The 13,435-nt window shown below is 51.6% G+C and overlaps 1 protein-coding gene across 1 annotated transcript in view; it reads left to right on the top strand.

Annotated features, from left to right (window-relative positions):
• The window catches only part of IPPK (inositol-pentakisphosphate 2-kinase), a 48,493-nt gene that overhangs the window by 19,114 nt on the left and 15,944 nt on the right, over positions 1–13,435 (top strand). Inside the window, exons 7-11 of the mRNA XM_003995306.5 lie at positions 3,256–3,314; positions 3,728–3,800; positions 10,702–10,981; positions 12,094–12,244; positions 12,819–12,921. Coding sequence (XP_003995355.1) covers positions 3,256–3,314; positions 3,728–3,800; positions 10,702–10,981; positions 12,094–12,244; positions 12,819–12,921 — 666 coding nt within the window. The remainder of the gene's footprint in view (positions 1–3,255; positions 3,315–3,727; positions 3,801–10,701; positions 10,982–12,093; positions 12,245–12,818; positions 12,922–13,435) is intronic.

Genomic DNA, 13,435 nt, shown 5'->3' with positions numbered 1-13,435 from the left:
TGTGCACTTCATCTGATTTGTTCATAGTATTCTTCTAAAATTCTTTTTTTATTTCTGCAAGGTTAAGTAACATCCTTTCTTTTATTTCTGTTTGTGGTCATTTTTCTTGATCCGGCGAAAGGATTATAGTAATTGTTGATCTTTTCAAAGAAACAACTTTTGGTTTTGTTCACTTTCTTCATTTTTCTCCCTGTTCTCCATTTCATCTGTCTCTGCTCTCATCTTTACTAATTCCTTCCTTCTGTCTGCATTGGATTTAGGTTGGCCTTATTTTTCTAGTTTGCGTAGAAAATTGGGTTATTGATTTGAGATTTTTCTTCTTTTTCATATAGGTGTTTACAAGTATAAATTTCCACGTAAGCACTGCTCTCTGCCTCCCATAAATTTTGGTATGTTGCATTTTCATTCTATCTCAATTTTCTGGTTTTCCTGTTGATTTCTTCTTTGACTGATGATTAGGAATGTGTTTAGATTTCTTGTATTTGTGAATTTCTCAATTTTTTTTTTTTTTTGCTATTGATTTCTAATTTTATTCCACCAAGTCTGGAGAACATTTGCATGACTTCATGTCTCCCTGAGAATGTTCCATGTTTGCTTGATGAGAATGTGTGTTCTGCTGTCGTTGGGTAGAGTGTCCTATAGATGTTTGTGAGGTCTAGTTGGTTTATAGTGTGGTTCAAGTCTTCTGTTTTGTTGTTACTTTTCTGTCTTGTCACTCATTACTTGAACACCTTAAGCTGAACAGTCTAGCTCAGTTAATACCAGTTAATCTCACTGGTGTACGAAGGCTCTGCTCCTCCTAGCTTTGTTGGCTTCCCCCTTACAAGTTAGTCTTCGTACATAGCGTGCTTGTTACTGCAGATTCCTGACGATTGCCTCCTACCGTGTGGCGGACATTCTTTCAAGGAGATGGGATAAAAAAGTTCCAAACAAGTTCATGGTCTTCTCTGTTTACCTGCCTGTGTAGTTCCTTTACTGGTGCTCTTTATTTCTTCACGTGGATTCAAGTTACTGTTTAGCGCCCTTTCATTTCAGCCTGAAGGGTTCCCTTTAAGTATTTCTTGTAGGGCAGGTTAGCTAACAACAATTTTTTTTTTCAGTTCTTGTTTGCCTGGCAGTGTCTGAATCACTCCTTCATTCCAAAGGATAGTTTTATAGATGAAGAGCTCTTGGTTGACGGTCTTTCGGCACTAAGATTTTCTTGAATGCCTGGAACCAAGCAGTCTTTGCCGAGGGGCTCCGCACGCACGCAGGGACCGCCATCACCACTCAGCGTGGCAGTTGCAGCTGTACTCAGCCTTCAGTTCCTCAGAGCCTCAGATCAACAGAAAGCGAGGGCCTTTGAAGGTCTTTCTAGAGCCTGCGCATGGCCTTCTAGAGCCCTGTGTACATCTCATTATTCAGCTTTTCCATTTTAGCATTAGGCTAAGCCTGATTGTTTGCCATGACTGTTACCACTCTCTCAGGTAGCTGTGCAGTGAAACCGTGCTTCACAAATGCCCCTGGGAGGACGCCCCTTCTGCACCTGCTCGGCTCGGAGGTAATGAAGATGGGAGTCCCAGAGATGGGTCATATAATGACCATTCTTTGGGCATGAGGCTTTGGAGAAACTCCTGCCCCGTTCAGCCCCCCTGCTGGCTGCCAGACTTCCTTTTCACCAGGATTGGGGTTGCTGGTTTTCAGGGTTTCCTTGGAGCTGGAGAGAGGGTTGGGAATAGAGCACTAAAAATGCCACAAAGCTGGGGCGCCTGGGTGGCTCAGTCGGTTAGGTGCCGACTTCAGCTCAGGTCATGATCTCACAGTCTGTGAGTTCGAGCCCCGCATCAGGCTCTGTGCTGACAGCTCAGAGCCTGGAGCCTGCTTTGGATTCTGTGTCTCCCTCTCTGTCTGCTCCTCCCCCACTCGCACTCTGTCTCTGTCTGTCAAAAATAAACATTGAAAAAAAAGTTAAAAAAAAAAATGCCACAAAGCTCAGTGTTCTTAGATTTGGCCATTTTTCTTGAATAAACGCTCCCTAGGTTGTTGCAAGCCTTTGGTTAATTTTCAGAGTTCTGAAAGTTTTGATTCTGACAGTTTTTGCCAGTTTTCTCATTGCCCTTATGGAGGAGAGAATTTCCAGAGGTCTTTACCACCACCATTTTTTGCTGACTCACCCCATCTTTTCTTTGTGTTGTTGTAACTTTCTAGTCTCTTAGGGAAAAGAAGGTATGTGAGCCACTCCCTTTGGGAGATGGTGTTCATTGTCACCGTTCATTTTTAAGAGCTATTTTTTTCTTTGTTCATTTAACTGATACAGTATGGAACTGTAGCAATTAGGTCACCCGATTTCCCAGAGGTAACCCACGTTGTTAGTTGGCACATCCTTCCACACTTCTGCCAACACGAATGTACATACTATCCTGGGGGCCTGAGATGATGCCATTCCCCACATGTTTTCTAGGATGTGCTCACTCACATGTGTACATGCATACTTTCATGAAGCAAATATGGGGTCTCAGCATATGCACTTGCTCTGCTTTTTTCTCTTCATCCTGGAGATTAATTCTTGTGTATCCTTCAAGGCTTTTCCAGTGCATATTTGGATATGACCTGTGGATGCACTTCTTTTTCTTTTCTTTTTTTCTTTTTACGTAAAGTAACATCACTTCCACTCACCTGAATTGTTTTTTTCCTTGAATAAATGTTGGTGATTTTTACCTTTACCTCTTCTGTTAGCTGGATGTCATTTACTCATTCCTTCACGTATCAAGTGGCTTTCTGTGTCCTGGCCCGTGAGAGCGGATGCATGCACTGCAAAGTTGTTTCCGGACCTCGCTGTTACAGTTAGGCTGCACTGAACGTCCCCGACCTGGTGACATTCATAGGTTTGCCAAAGTCTGGGGATACCCACATTTAAAATTTGACGGAAACCAGCGACTTGACTTTCAAAAGGTTGTGCCGATTTGTCTTTTCCCCCACAACATGAAGTTGCTTGTTAGCCATACCCTCCTCTTCCTGAATATTACAAGTTTAAAGATTTGTTCATCCGATGGCCAGAATTGAGCCCGACCGTTTTGTGAGACTGGTTTGTCGTTTTGGAAAGGTGCTTGCTGCCAGCTGCCCTGCTCCCATGGAGGGCTGGGGTTCCCTGGGGTTGGAGCCAGGCCCCGCCCCCACTAGTGCTGGTGCGCACCTGGAGGTGGTGACCTTCAGCACCCTTGTGCTCACCTCAGCTCTCCCGTCAGCCGCTGACACCGCTTGGCGCTTTCTTAACAGGTGGCAACGGGGAAGTGGAAGCAGATAAGTAAATACTGCCCCCTCGATCTCTACTCAGGGTAAGAGAACACTTCTCCTTTGTCCCTATGTCACCTTCCATGGGGGTGGTGGTGGGGTGTGTTCTGTGAGGGGTGGGGGTGGGGTGGGCAGGGGGGGCGTTCTCTGCGGTGGTGGGGGCGGGGGGCTGGGCAGGGCTCCCGGTTCTTGTCCGGGTTCTTGTCCGGGAGTTGCCTCCTCGGGTGACCTTTGGGAGGAGGTGGCTGGGGAGATGTTACCACCAGGAAGGGCTAGAGAGTGGGGTGGGCACGGGGGGCAGTGATGGGGAGCCTCCCTGAGGAAGGCTGGGGGAATATGGCTCCTTGACCCACAGAGCCTGAGGTTCCTGGCAGCCGCCCCCAGGCCTATGCCCCGAGTCAGGGCCCCTGAGCCACAGGCGGCTTGCAGTCCTATCAGTAGTGTCTTCTCGTCGTAGGAATGAACAGAGAATGCACTTTGCTTTGAAGAGCTTGTTACAGGAAGCTCAGAACAACTTAAAGATATTTAAGGTAAGAGTAGCTTCTATTTCCAGGCACTTGAGCAGTGAGTGGGGCCAGTGGGAGTCCAAACTGGGTTGAGTGAACCCGTGGCGCATCGCCTCTGTGACCTTGCAGGTGAGGGTGTCTGGGCTGGGGCTGCCGTGGCAAAGTCCTGCGGTCCTTTTTCCGAGCCTCGTTCCACAGGTGTGGCATCCTGTGATCCCTGGAGTGTGAGACATTAGCTCCTTGAGCACTGGGCGGCCTTGGGCCCACCTCTGGTTCCTGGATGAGGATGGCCCTGACTCCGTTGGGCTGTGTCCCTGGGGTACCTCTGTGCATCTCTGATGGGGTGGCCACACCTGTGCTTTTGCTCGTGGATCATTCAGGGAACTTCTGATTCCCAGATCTTGTCAGTCGGTGAGTTCTCAAAGTCCTGTGGCTCATCACCCCGCATCCTGGCTGGGTGGGGGAAGGTTTCTGCACACGGAGCCCTCGCCATCAGCACAGGCACGGCCGTCTGCGGGGTCCCTGAGGCCCCGGGGTCACCTGCTGGCAGGAGTCGGGGCCTCCGTGGAGGGGGTGGGAGCAGGACTGGCCCAGATCTGGAGGAGAGCTCAGTGTGGCCTGTGTCGGAAATGTGTCCCCTCAGGTCCTCCTTGTCATCTCCCTTCCTCCTCATCCTGGCCCCAGCCCCGGGGATGTCCTCATTGGTGTTATGTGTGTGCGAGAGTCCAGGGGTCCAGGCTCGCGAGCACTGGATGTGTGTGGAGAAGCAGGGCTGTTGTATGTGGGCGGCCTTGTGCCCTCTGTGTCCCGCTCCACGTGGATGGTGCTGCTCTGTGCACTGCATGCCCCTCAGCGGGCTTGGGTGGGCGGGGAGCCTGTGTGATGAGCTTTCTCCCATCTGGCTCAGAAATGTGGTCCCAGTGAACTGCGTTCACCCCGTCTGCCTCCACCTTCCTGAATCCAGAAAAAGAGGACAGATTTCACAATCGATTCTTTTTTGTTTGTTTAAAATTTATTTATTTAAATTCGAGTTAGCTAACATACAGTGTAGTATTGGTTTCAGTAGATCCCAGTGATTCATCACTTACATATGGCACCCAGTGCTCATCACAAGTGCCCTCCTCAATGCCTGTCACCCACCCGGCCCATCCTCCACCCACCTCCCCTCCGGCAACCCTGTTTGCTCTCTATATTTAAGAGTTTCTCTCTTTTTGTAATGTTTATTTATTTTTGAGAGACAGAGGGAGACAGAAGACCCAAAGCAGGCTCTGAGCTGACAGCAGAGAGCCTGATGTGGGGCTTGAATTCATGAACTGTGAGATCATGACCTGAGCCGAAGTCTGACGCTTAACCAACTGAGCCACTCAGGTGCCCCTTAAGAGTCTCTTATGGTTTGTTTCCCTGTTTTTATTTTTTCTTCCCTTCCCCTATGTTCATCTGTTATGTTCCTTAAATTCCACGAGTGAAATCATAAGATAATTGTCATTTTCTGCCTGACTTACTTTGCTTAACGTAACACTTTCTAGCTCCATCTGCCTCATTGGAAATGGCAAGATTTCATTGTTTTTGGTCACCAGATAGTATTCCACTGTGTGTATGTATGTATATATCCATTCATCAGTTGATGGACATTTGGGCTCTGCATAATACGAATTTAGTGCCATCGTGTTATCTGTAGATTTGGTGTTTCTGGTGATAGTCTCTGGTCGTTTGTAGCCTTTGCTGCTTTGGTCTTTTTTTTTTTTTTTTTTCTTTCTTTCTTTCTTTTTCTCCACTGACAGAGTTCCCCTTAAAATTTCCTGCAGGGCTGGTGGAGTGGTCATGAACTCCTTCAGTTTTTGTTTGTCTGGGAAAGCCTTTACCTCTCCTTCTATTCTGAGTGACAGCCTTGCTGGATAAAGGGTTCTTGGCTGCATATTTTTCCTATTCAGCACATTGACTATTTCCTGCCAGTCCCTTCTGGCCTGCCAAGTTTCAGTGGACAGGTCTGCTGCTACCCTTATGTGTCTACCCTTGTAGGTTAAGGCTCATTTGCCCCTAGCTGCTTTCAGAATTCTTTATCTTTGTATTTTGCCAGTGTCACTATGATATGTCTTGGTGTTGAACCGTTTCTGTTGATTTTGAAGGGAGTTCTCTGTGCCTCTTGGACTTGGATGCCTGTTTCCACCCCCCAGATTAGGGAAGTTCTCGGGTATAATTTATTCAGATAAACCTTCTGCCCCTTTTTCCTGTCTCTTCTTGTGGGACTCCTGTGATATGGATATTGTTTCACTTCATTGAATCACTTAGTTCTTTCATTCTCCCCTTGTGATTTAGTAATTTCCTTTTGTCACCTGCATCATTTTCCATGATTTTATTTTTATTTTCTATTTCACCTGGTCTCTCCCCTGATTCTTCTAGCCTCACTGTCAGTGTATCTAGTTTGTTTTACATCTCAGTTATGGCATTTTTTTTTTTTAATTTTTTTTTTCAACATTTTATTTATTTTTGGGACAGAGAGAGACAGAGCATGAAAGGGGGAGGGGCAGAGAGAGAGGTAGACACAGAATCGGAAACAGGCTCCAGGCTCTGAGCCATCAGCCCAGAGCCTGACGTGGGGCTTGAACTCCCAGACCGCGAGATTGTGACCTGGCTGAAGTCGGACGTTTAACCGACTGCGCCACCCACGCGCCCCAGTTATGGCATTTTTTAATTTCATCCTGAATGGGTCTCAGGCCTTTGATTTCTGCAGCAAGAGTGTCTCTGGTGTCTTCTTTGCTTCTTTCAAGCCCAGCTCGTAGTCTTATGACTGTTGTTCTGAATTCTTGTTCAGATATGTTGCTTATATCCGTTTTGAGTAAGTCCCTGGTTGTGATTTCTTCTTGGCCTTTCTTTAGGGGAGAATTCCTCCGTCTTCTCATTTGGCTAAGTTTCTGTTTTTGCGTGTTTTAAAAGCTTGCTATGTTTCCTGCACCTGAGAGTACCGCTATGTTAAAGGGGTCATACACTGTCCAGGGCTTTGCAGTTCAGGAGTGTGTGCTGTGTACATTGTGCTCTTGTGTTTTGGCCGCTCTTTCCCGCTGGTCAGTGCTCTGCAGAGCTCCCCCTTGCTTGCTGTGGGGGAGTGTTTGGACCTTTAACTAGGTGTGCTTTGATTCGTTTGTTGAAGTAAGCTAGGAAAAAAGGAGAAAAAAATAAAACCCTGATCCCAAAAAAAGAAAAGGAAAGGGAGTAAAAAACCAGAAAACTATAAAGCTGATTCCAAAGAAAAAGAAAGGAGGGACGTCTGGGTGGCTCAGTCGGTTAAGCTCCAACTTCAGCTCAGGTCATGATCTTACAGTTTGTGAGTTCAAGCCCCACATCAGGTTCTGTGCTGACAGCTCACAGGCCTGGTGCCTACTTAAGGATTCTGTGTCTCCTTCTCTCTGCCCCTCCCTGCTTGTGTTCTGTCTGTCTGTCTCTCTCTCTCAAAAATAAACAAACATTAAAAAAGAAAAAAGAAAAAGAATTAAAAAGACTGATCCACAAAATAAATAGAAGGAAATGATAAAAAAAAAAACAAACCCCAGAAACTATGAGGCTGATTCCAATAGGAAAAACAAAAAACAAAAACTGCAGGTATCATTTAAATTTAAAAAAATTTTTTTTAATGTTTTTATTTATTTTTGAAGGAGAGAGAGACAGAGCATGAACGGGGGAGGGGCAGAGAAAGAGGGAGACACAGAATTTGAAGCAGGCTCCAGGCTCTAAGCTGTCAGCACAGAGCCCGACGCGGGGCTCGAACCCACAGACTGCGAGATCATGACCTGAGCCCAAGTCGGACGCTTTACCGACTGAGCCACCCAGGCGCCCCTGCAGGTGTCATTTTAAAGCACTCGATTTTCAGTACACTTGGTGCATCAGGGGGCTGGCTGTGCTGATCTTCTGGAGGAGAGGCCCACTGTGCTGGCTCAGAGTCTTGCCCCAGTAGATAAGCAGTTGACGGGGACAGGAGACGGTGTCTGGTGTGACCAGGTCCCGCCTCCACTGGGGGCCTCTCCGTGGCTCTCTGAAGTCCTGCCATGTTGTTGAAGGGAAAGTGGCGCCATCCCAGTCTCCCGTCCCCAGACGGATTCTCATACTCCCCACTGTTCAGGCAGCCGTCACAGAGTAGCGAAGGCAGTCAGCTCCCTGTGCGCCACAGCTCTCCCGTGTTTCTTCTTTGGTGTGCTTCGGGGATTCAAAACCCGAAATGTTAGAGGACTTGGCACCACGTGGATCCTCGCCCCTCCTCCAGAGTAGAGCCTCTGTGTGTTGTGTCTGAAGCCCTTTGTCCCCGAAGAAAGACCCACGCCTGCACAACGTGCTGAATTTGTGGTGTAGCACTGCTAAAAGCATCAAGGCTCCTATTCCCTCTGGGTGTGCCTCTGTCTCCTGCTGAGAAAAGGTCTTTGGTGCCTGCAGGGTCTTTTGCCCTTAGGGAGGCAATATACCCTGTTCCAACAGTACTCTAGGAAGGGGACTGTCCACGCACCTCACACCTGCTAAGCTGCCTCCTCCAACCGTGGGGATCATTCTGCCATTCTGCAGATGGATTTTCCTGGGTTTTCCAAGTGACCTGGCCTCGATATGGTTGTGTTTGAGGGACGAGGAAAGCCCAGGGTCCCCCTGCTTCTCCTCTGCCATCTTAACTCCTCCTCAGTTCTTATTTTTAATTCTTACAAAGACTGAAGGAATTTCACATTTAAAGCCTAAAGATAAATTCTCCTTCATCTGCGGATTGATTTGGAACAATCTGGAACCTTCGGTGAGGCTAGTATTTTTCCCGGTGGACCCTTTTCTGACTGTGCTTGCCTGCTGGGCCCGCAGCGAGGGGAGTGGCTTGGCCCCTGCTGTGGGGCGGGGCCTGGAGGGCTTGCTTTTGCTAAAATCAGAGTGGAAACAACACAGAGGTTGCGATAATAGTTCCAAAAGAGTGAGATTAAGAGAAGGGACACAGAATGGCTTTTTTTTTTTTAACATTTACTTATTTATTTTGAGACAAAGAGCACAAGCAGGGGATGGATAGAGAGAGACAGAGAGAGAATCCCAAGCAGGCTCCAGGCTGTCAGCACAGAGCCCGATGTGGGGCTTGATCCCACGAACCATGAAGTCATGACTCGAGCTAAAACCAAGAGTTGGATGCTTAACCAACTGAGCCCCCGAGGTGCCTCCAGAATGGCTTTTTAAGATAATACCAGGAGCAGTGAAGCCCATCACTGCAAGTGCCATCGCTGCTTGTGAGTCAGGCTTTGGTTCTCAAGTTCAGGTGTGCCCCATTGCCTGCTGTGGGAGCCGCCTCCCCGTTGGCCCGACTCCACGGCTGTGGCCGTATCCACCCCCACACTGGACGCTTGTGAGACGTGGGGGACATGCAGCTTTGTCGTGGAGCTCAGGGCAGCGGCGCTCCAGGGAAGGTCACATGATGTCCTTGAGTGGCTGTACTTGTATAGATTTTAGACACTGGGGAGAAGAGGCTTTCCACTGTCCAGCAGTCACTCAGCTGCTCACAGGCCTGGAGAAGGGCAGCTTTGCGGGGGCTGAGGTGGCTCTTGTCCTGGACTGTGGGCCGAGCCCTGGGCCCACCTCTTGGCTGCAGTCCCCAGGGCCTGGTTTTGCTTAGCACTTCATTGTGGTCTACTCCCCCCAGGGACTCCTGCGTACCCTTTGCCTTCTTCCTGCAGCAGGGCCCATGTCCAGGGTCAGTCGTCTCATGAGGGTTCCCCTGGCCCCATGGCCAGCAGGGGCCTCAGCTGTGTGCCTCTTACTCAGATGTCCGTACCTCTGAGCTTGAATGTGTGACAGGACACCCAGTGGAGGCACTGTGCGCCACTGAACCCCCGAGCTTGATGAGGGAGGAATGCCCTGTCCACACCTCCTGGGCTGGATTGATTCTCCTCTGCCACCTGAGGACAGCGCTGTGACTACCCTGCTTTGTATTCTCCACTGCATAACAGTCACATACCGTCTCTCATGGTTTCTGGGGCCTGGAATCGAGCAGCACAGCTGGCTCTGGCTCAGCCCTCTGGGGGCTGTGTCCCCTCTGATGGCTCGGCCCTCTGGGGGCTGTGTCCTCTGATGGCTTGGCCAGGGCCCACGACTGTGCTTCTAGGATGGCACCTTGGTTTCTGGCCGCGGGGGCACGAGGGGCTGCTCAGCGTGGCTGTGTGGTTTGAGGGGAGGCATGGGAGGGAAGCCACAGCGTCTTTTACACCTTAGTCTTGTAGGGGATGTGCGGCTACTTCGCCTTTGCAGTGGGGAGAGGGCTGCAGGGTGTATCAAGGGGCCACTGGGGACCGTGTGGAGGCTGCTGACCGCCCCGTCTCTCCTATGTGGGAACCAGGGGCAAGGAGTCGGTCACTCCCCTGGGTTAGCTGTGGCTCACGGGTCACAGGGTCAGCCTGTGCTCACATCCCTGCTCACAGCCCTGGGAGTGTGGTGCCATGGGGGATTCTTTGCTAGACTTGGTTTTAAAAGGCTGGATGGCCTTGAAGATGAAACTCTCCACACTAATGACACTGGCAGCCTCACCTGCCCTGCAGAGGACAGGACTGACATCCACACTGGCTGAGAAGTCTGTGTGTCCCCCAGTAGCATGGGCATCACGTGGCTTCTCGAGCGACAGGCTGGGGTCTTTGGGAGTTTGGGCCTAGGGCTGAGGTTGCCTGAGGCCCCGTGTAGTGCACGTTCTCCTGAGGCTTTGTGTCTCAGGCCAGGCCGGTCCTCACTTTCTGAGAACGTTTTCTTTTTCGTGTTCTAATGGGGTTTGACTCTTGGTCAGTGACATGGTGTGTGAAGGTGGGTCTGGGAAACCCAGACAGAGACAGGTAGGGGGTCAAGTCCCTTTACCTGCTCAGTGGGCAGGGACAGAGGTATTTTGCCCCAGCCTGTGGAGTTGACACCGTCCTGTCTCTCTCTCCGCCTAAAGAATGGTGAGCTGATTTATGGCTGCAAAGACGCCCGCAGTCCTGTGGCCGACTGGAGTGAGCTTGCACACCACCTGAAGCCGTTCTTCTTCCCGTCCAACGGCCTGGCTGGCGGGCCCCACTGCACGGGTGCCGTGATCCGGGAGCTGGTGCGTGTTATCACACGGGTGCTGCTGAGCGACTCTGAAAAGGGCCTGGCCGGTGCCCTGAGGCTGGGGCCAGGCCCGCAGGGCCCTCGTGTCTGTGAAGCCAGCCCTTTCAGCAGGAGCCTGCGCCACCAAGGTAGGCCACGCTGGGTGTAGGGGCGGGCAGAGCGTGTGGTTCATCCTGCCAGGGTTCTGCCTGGCCTCACGGAGCACTTGTGGGAGCAGCCTGGGCCCCGTCGGGGCCCCCCAAAGCCCCCAGCCCCCGTGGGGAGACCTCCCCGCCGTCTCATCTTTTATCTGGGTTTTTAACGGTACACGTTTGGGCTGTAGGGTTTTCCCTGAAAACATCGCCCCCTGTGTCTGTGCGTCCTCTGGTTTGTCAAGGGCTTTCCTACAGTCTCCCGTCTCGTGGTTGCCACCTGGAAGGGTAGGTTTTCTGTGGCTGGTGGAGAACTGGGGCTCAGAGGGTCAGGGTCCCACAGCTCAAGGCCCTTGCGGGTGGGGCAGGGGGTCCAACTGTAACTCAGTGGGTGTCCCGGCTTTGAGGCCGCCCCGTGGGTGGTTTGGGCTTTTGCTGTGAATGTTCATGGGATCCTCGTTTGTCCCTTTGCTGCCTGCTGGTGGGCTCCACACGTCAGGCCTGCGGCCTGTGGGAGCCACAGCCAGGAGCCGGGAGGTCAGGGTGTCAATACTGCACACGGCTGCAGCTCCCCCTGCAAGGACTCAGACCCATCCTGGTGTTTGTTCCTGGGACACGGCTGCTCCTTAGAAGGCTGAGAGATGGGCCGGGACCCCGATTTTCCAGGCCTCACAGCACCTGCTGCACGGCAGGGACCCAAGAATGCTCGCTTGTGGGACGGACCTCGTGTCCACACTGACCACGATAACCACTCCCTGCTGCGGGTATCAGTGGCAGCTTTGACCGTCATCCTGTGTGACCACCCGCCCATCAGCCTGGGTTGTGGTTCGGGACCCCGCAGACATGGTTGTGCAGATGTGATGACGGTGTGGTCACTTTAAATTTTGTGCTTGGCTCATCTAGCTTGAGGGCCGTCTCTGCACTGAGACCTGGGCTGGGGTGTGGACTTGGAGGCCCTGGACAGGGAGAAGCAGGAGACACGGGGCCCCTGCTGGTCTGTGGTGCCCGGCCCCGTGCCCCAGCAGTTCTGTGAGGCAGGGTGTGGCCTGTCCCCAGGCTGTGTTCCATCCTTGACGGTAAACCTCTTGTTTTCCCGATGTTCTTGGTAGGAAAAAGCGCCCCAGAGTGCTCGGGGTTACCGAAGGGCTGTCTTCTGTACAAAACCCTCCAGGTGCAGATGTTGGACCTGCTGGACATCGAAGGCCTCTACCCTCTGTACCGGCGGGTTGAGCGGTACCTGGAGGAGTTTCCTGAGGAAAGGTGAGGCCCAGGCCCTTGGCACCCCTGTACTGCCTAGGCTGAGTGGGCCCCGAGCTTTCCTGAGGGGAAGACGGGGCTGGGGGAAAGGGGTCATCCTAATGGGAGGACTGCCCGCCCAGCCTGGGGTTCGGTTCCTGTGGCAGGAGCAGGGCTGGCTGGCAGTCCTGTCCTGAGTCGGCGGAGCCTGCAGGGGGCAGTGCTGCTCCACAGCCGCCCGGCCGCTCCTGCCACCTGGCCGCCCTCCCTCCAGGGGGGTCTCCCGGGTCGGTGCCACAGGCTTGTGGCTGGGCTGCGGTATTCCTGGATCTGGACCCCTTGTCTCCCCAGCCGCCACCCCTCACTAGCGTCTCTGACTGGATGCCATTTGTGACAGCAGGAGACAGCCTGGGCTTCCTGGTTCTGGTCTTGCACGTTCTGTTTAAAACTAACGCTTCAGAATGATGTTTAGTGTCAGGAAGAGGTGGGTCTACTAGGTGTTCTTTAAAGGCAGATGTGTGATTGTTAGATCGTTAGCAGTTTCAGAAACCGTTTCCGGGCAGCTTTGCCATCCTGTTTTTTGCGCTTTCTCCTTCAGAAAAACATTGCAAATAGATGGGCCTTATGATGAAGCGTTTTACCAGAAGTTGCTTGATCTTTCCACCGAGGACGACGGGACAGTGGCCTTTGCACTGACGAAGGTGGGCGGACCCTTCTGGAAACACTGTGTGCTCCTTAGGTTCTTCACACTAGCTTGGGGCTTTCCTAAGACATGTGGTTTTCCATTACCTGTCCCTGGTGGTTAAAGCAGAAAAACTGGGATTAAAAAAAAAGGGGGCCGAGTTTCCCCCAGGTGGCCTGGGGAAGGTGACACATCAGCTTTCAGGGAGGATTTCTGTTCTTCCTGTTGGCTCCAGGCCACCCAGCCCCAGCCCTGTGGCCGTGTGTGGGTGGCATCCCTCCCCAGAACTCGGGCCGAGGGCAGCCTGGGAGCACGTCCCCAGGAGGAGGCCTGGTCCTGCCGAGGGACTTTGAGGCTCACTGAACCTGCATAGGAGAAAGCGTCTTTACTTTCAGTGCCCTCTGACTGAAATGCTGCATTTCCTCCATTATGAATGTGGCAACAACCACTGTCGGGTCATCAGGACCCCCGACTTTGCCACCGAGAGAAACCAGACCTTCTTGTTTCACACGATCGTTGCCGTAGATACCTCG

Source organism: Felis catus, chromosome D4 (assembly GCF_018350175.1).
Source record: "Felis catus isolate Fca126 chromosome D4, F.catus_Fca126_mat1.0, whole genome shotgun sequence".
NCBI lineage: Eukaryota > Metazoa > Chordata > Mammalia > Carnivora > Felidae > Felis > Felis catus.
Note: the sequence above shows the minus strand (reverse complement) of the source record. Positions and strands in the feature narration are given on the sequence as shown.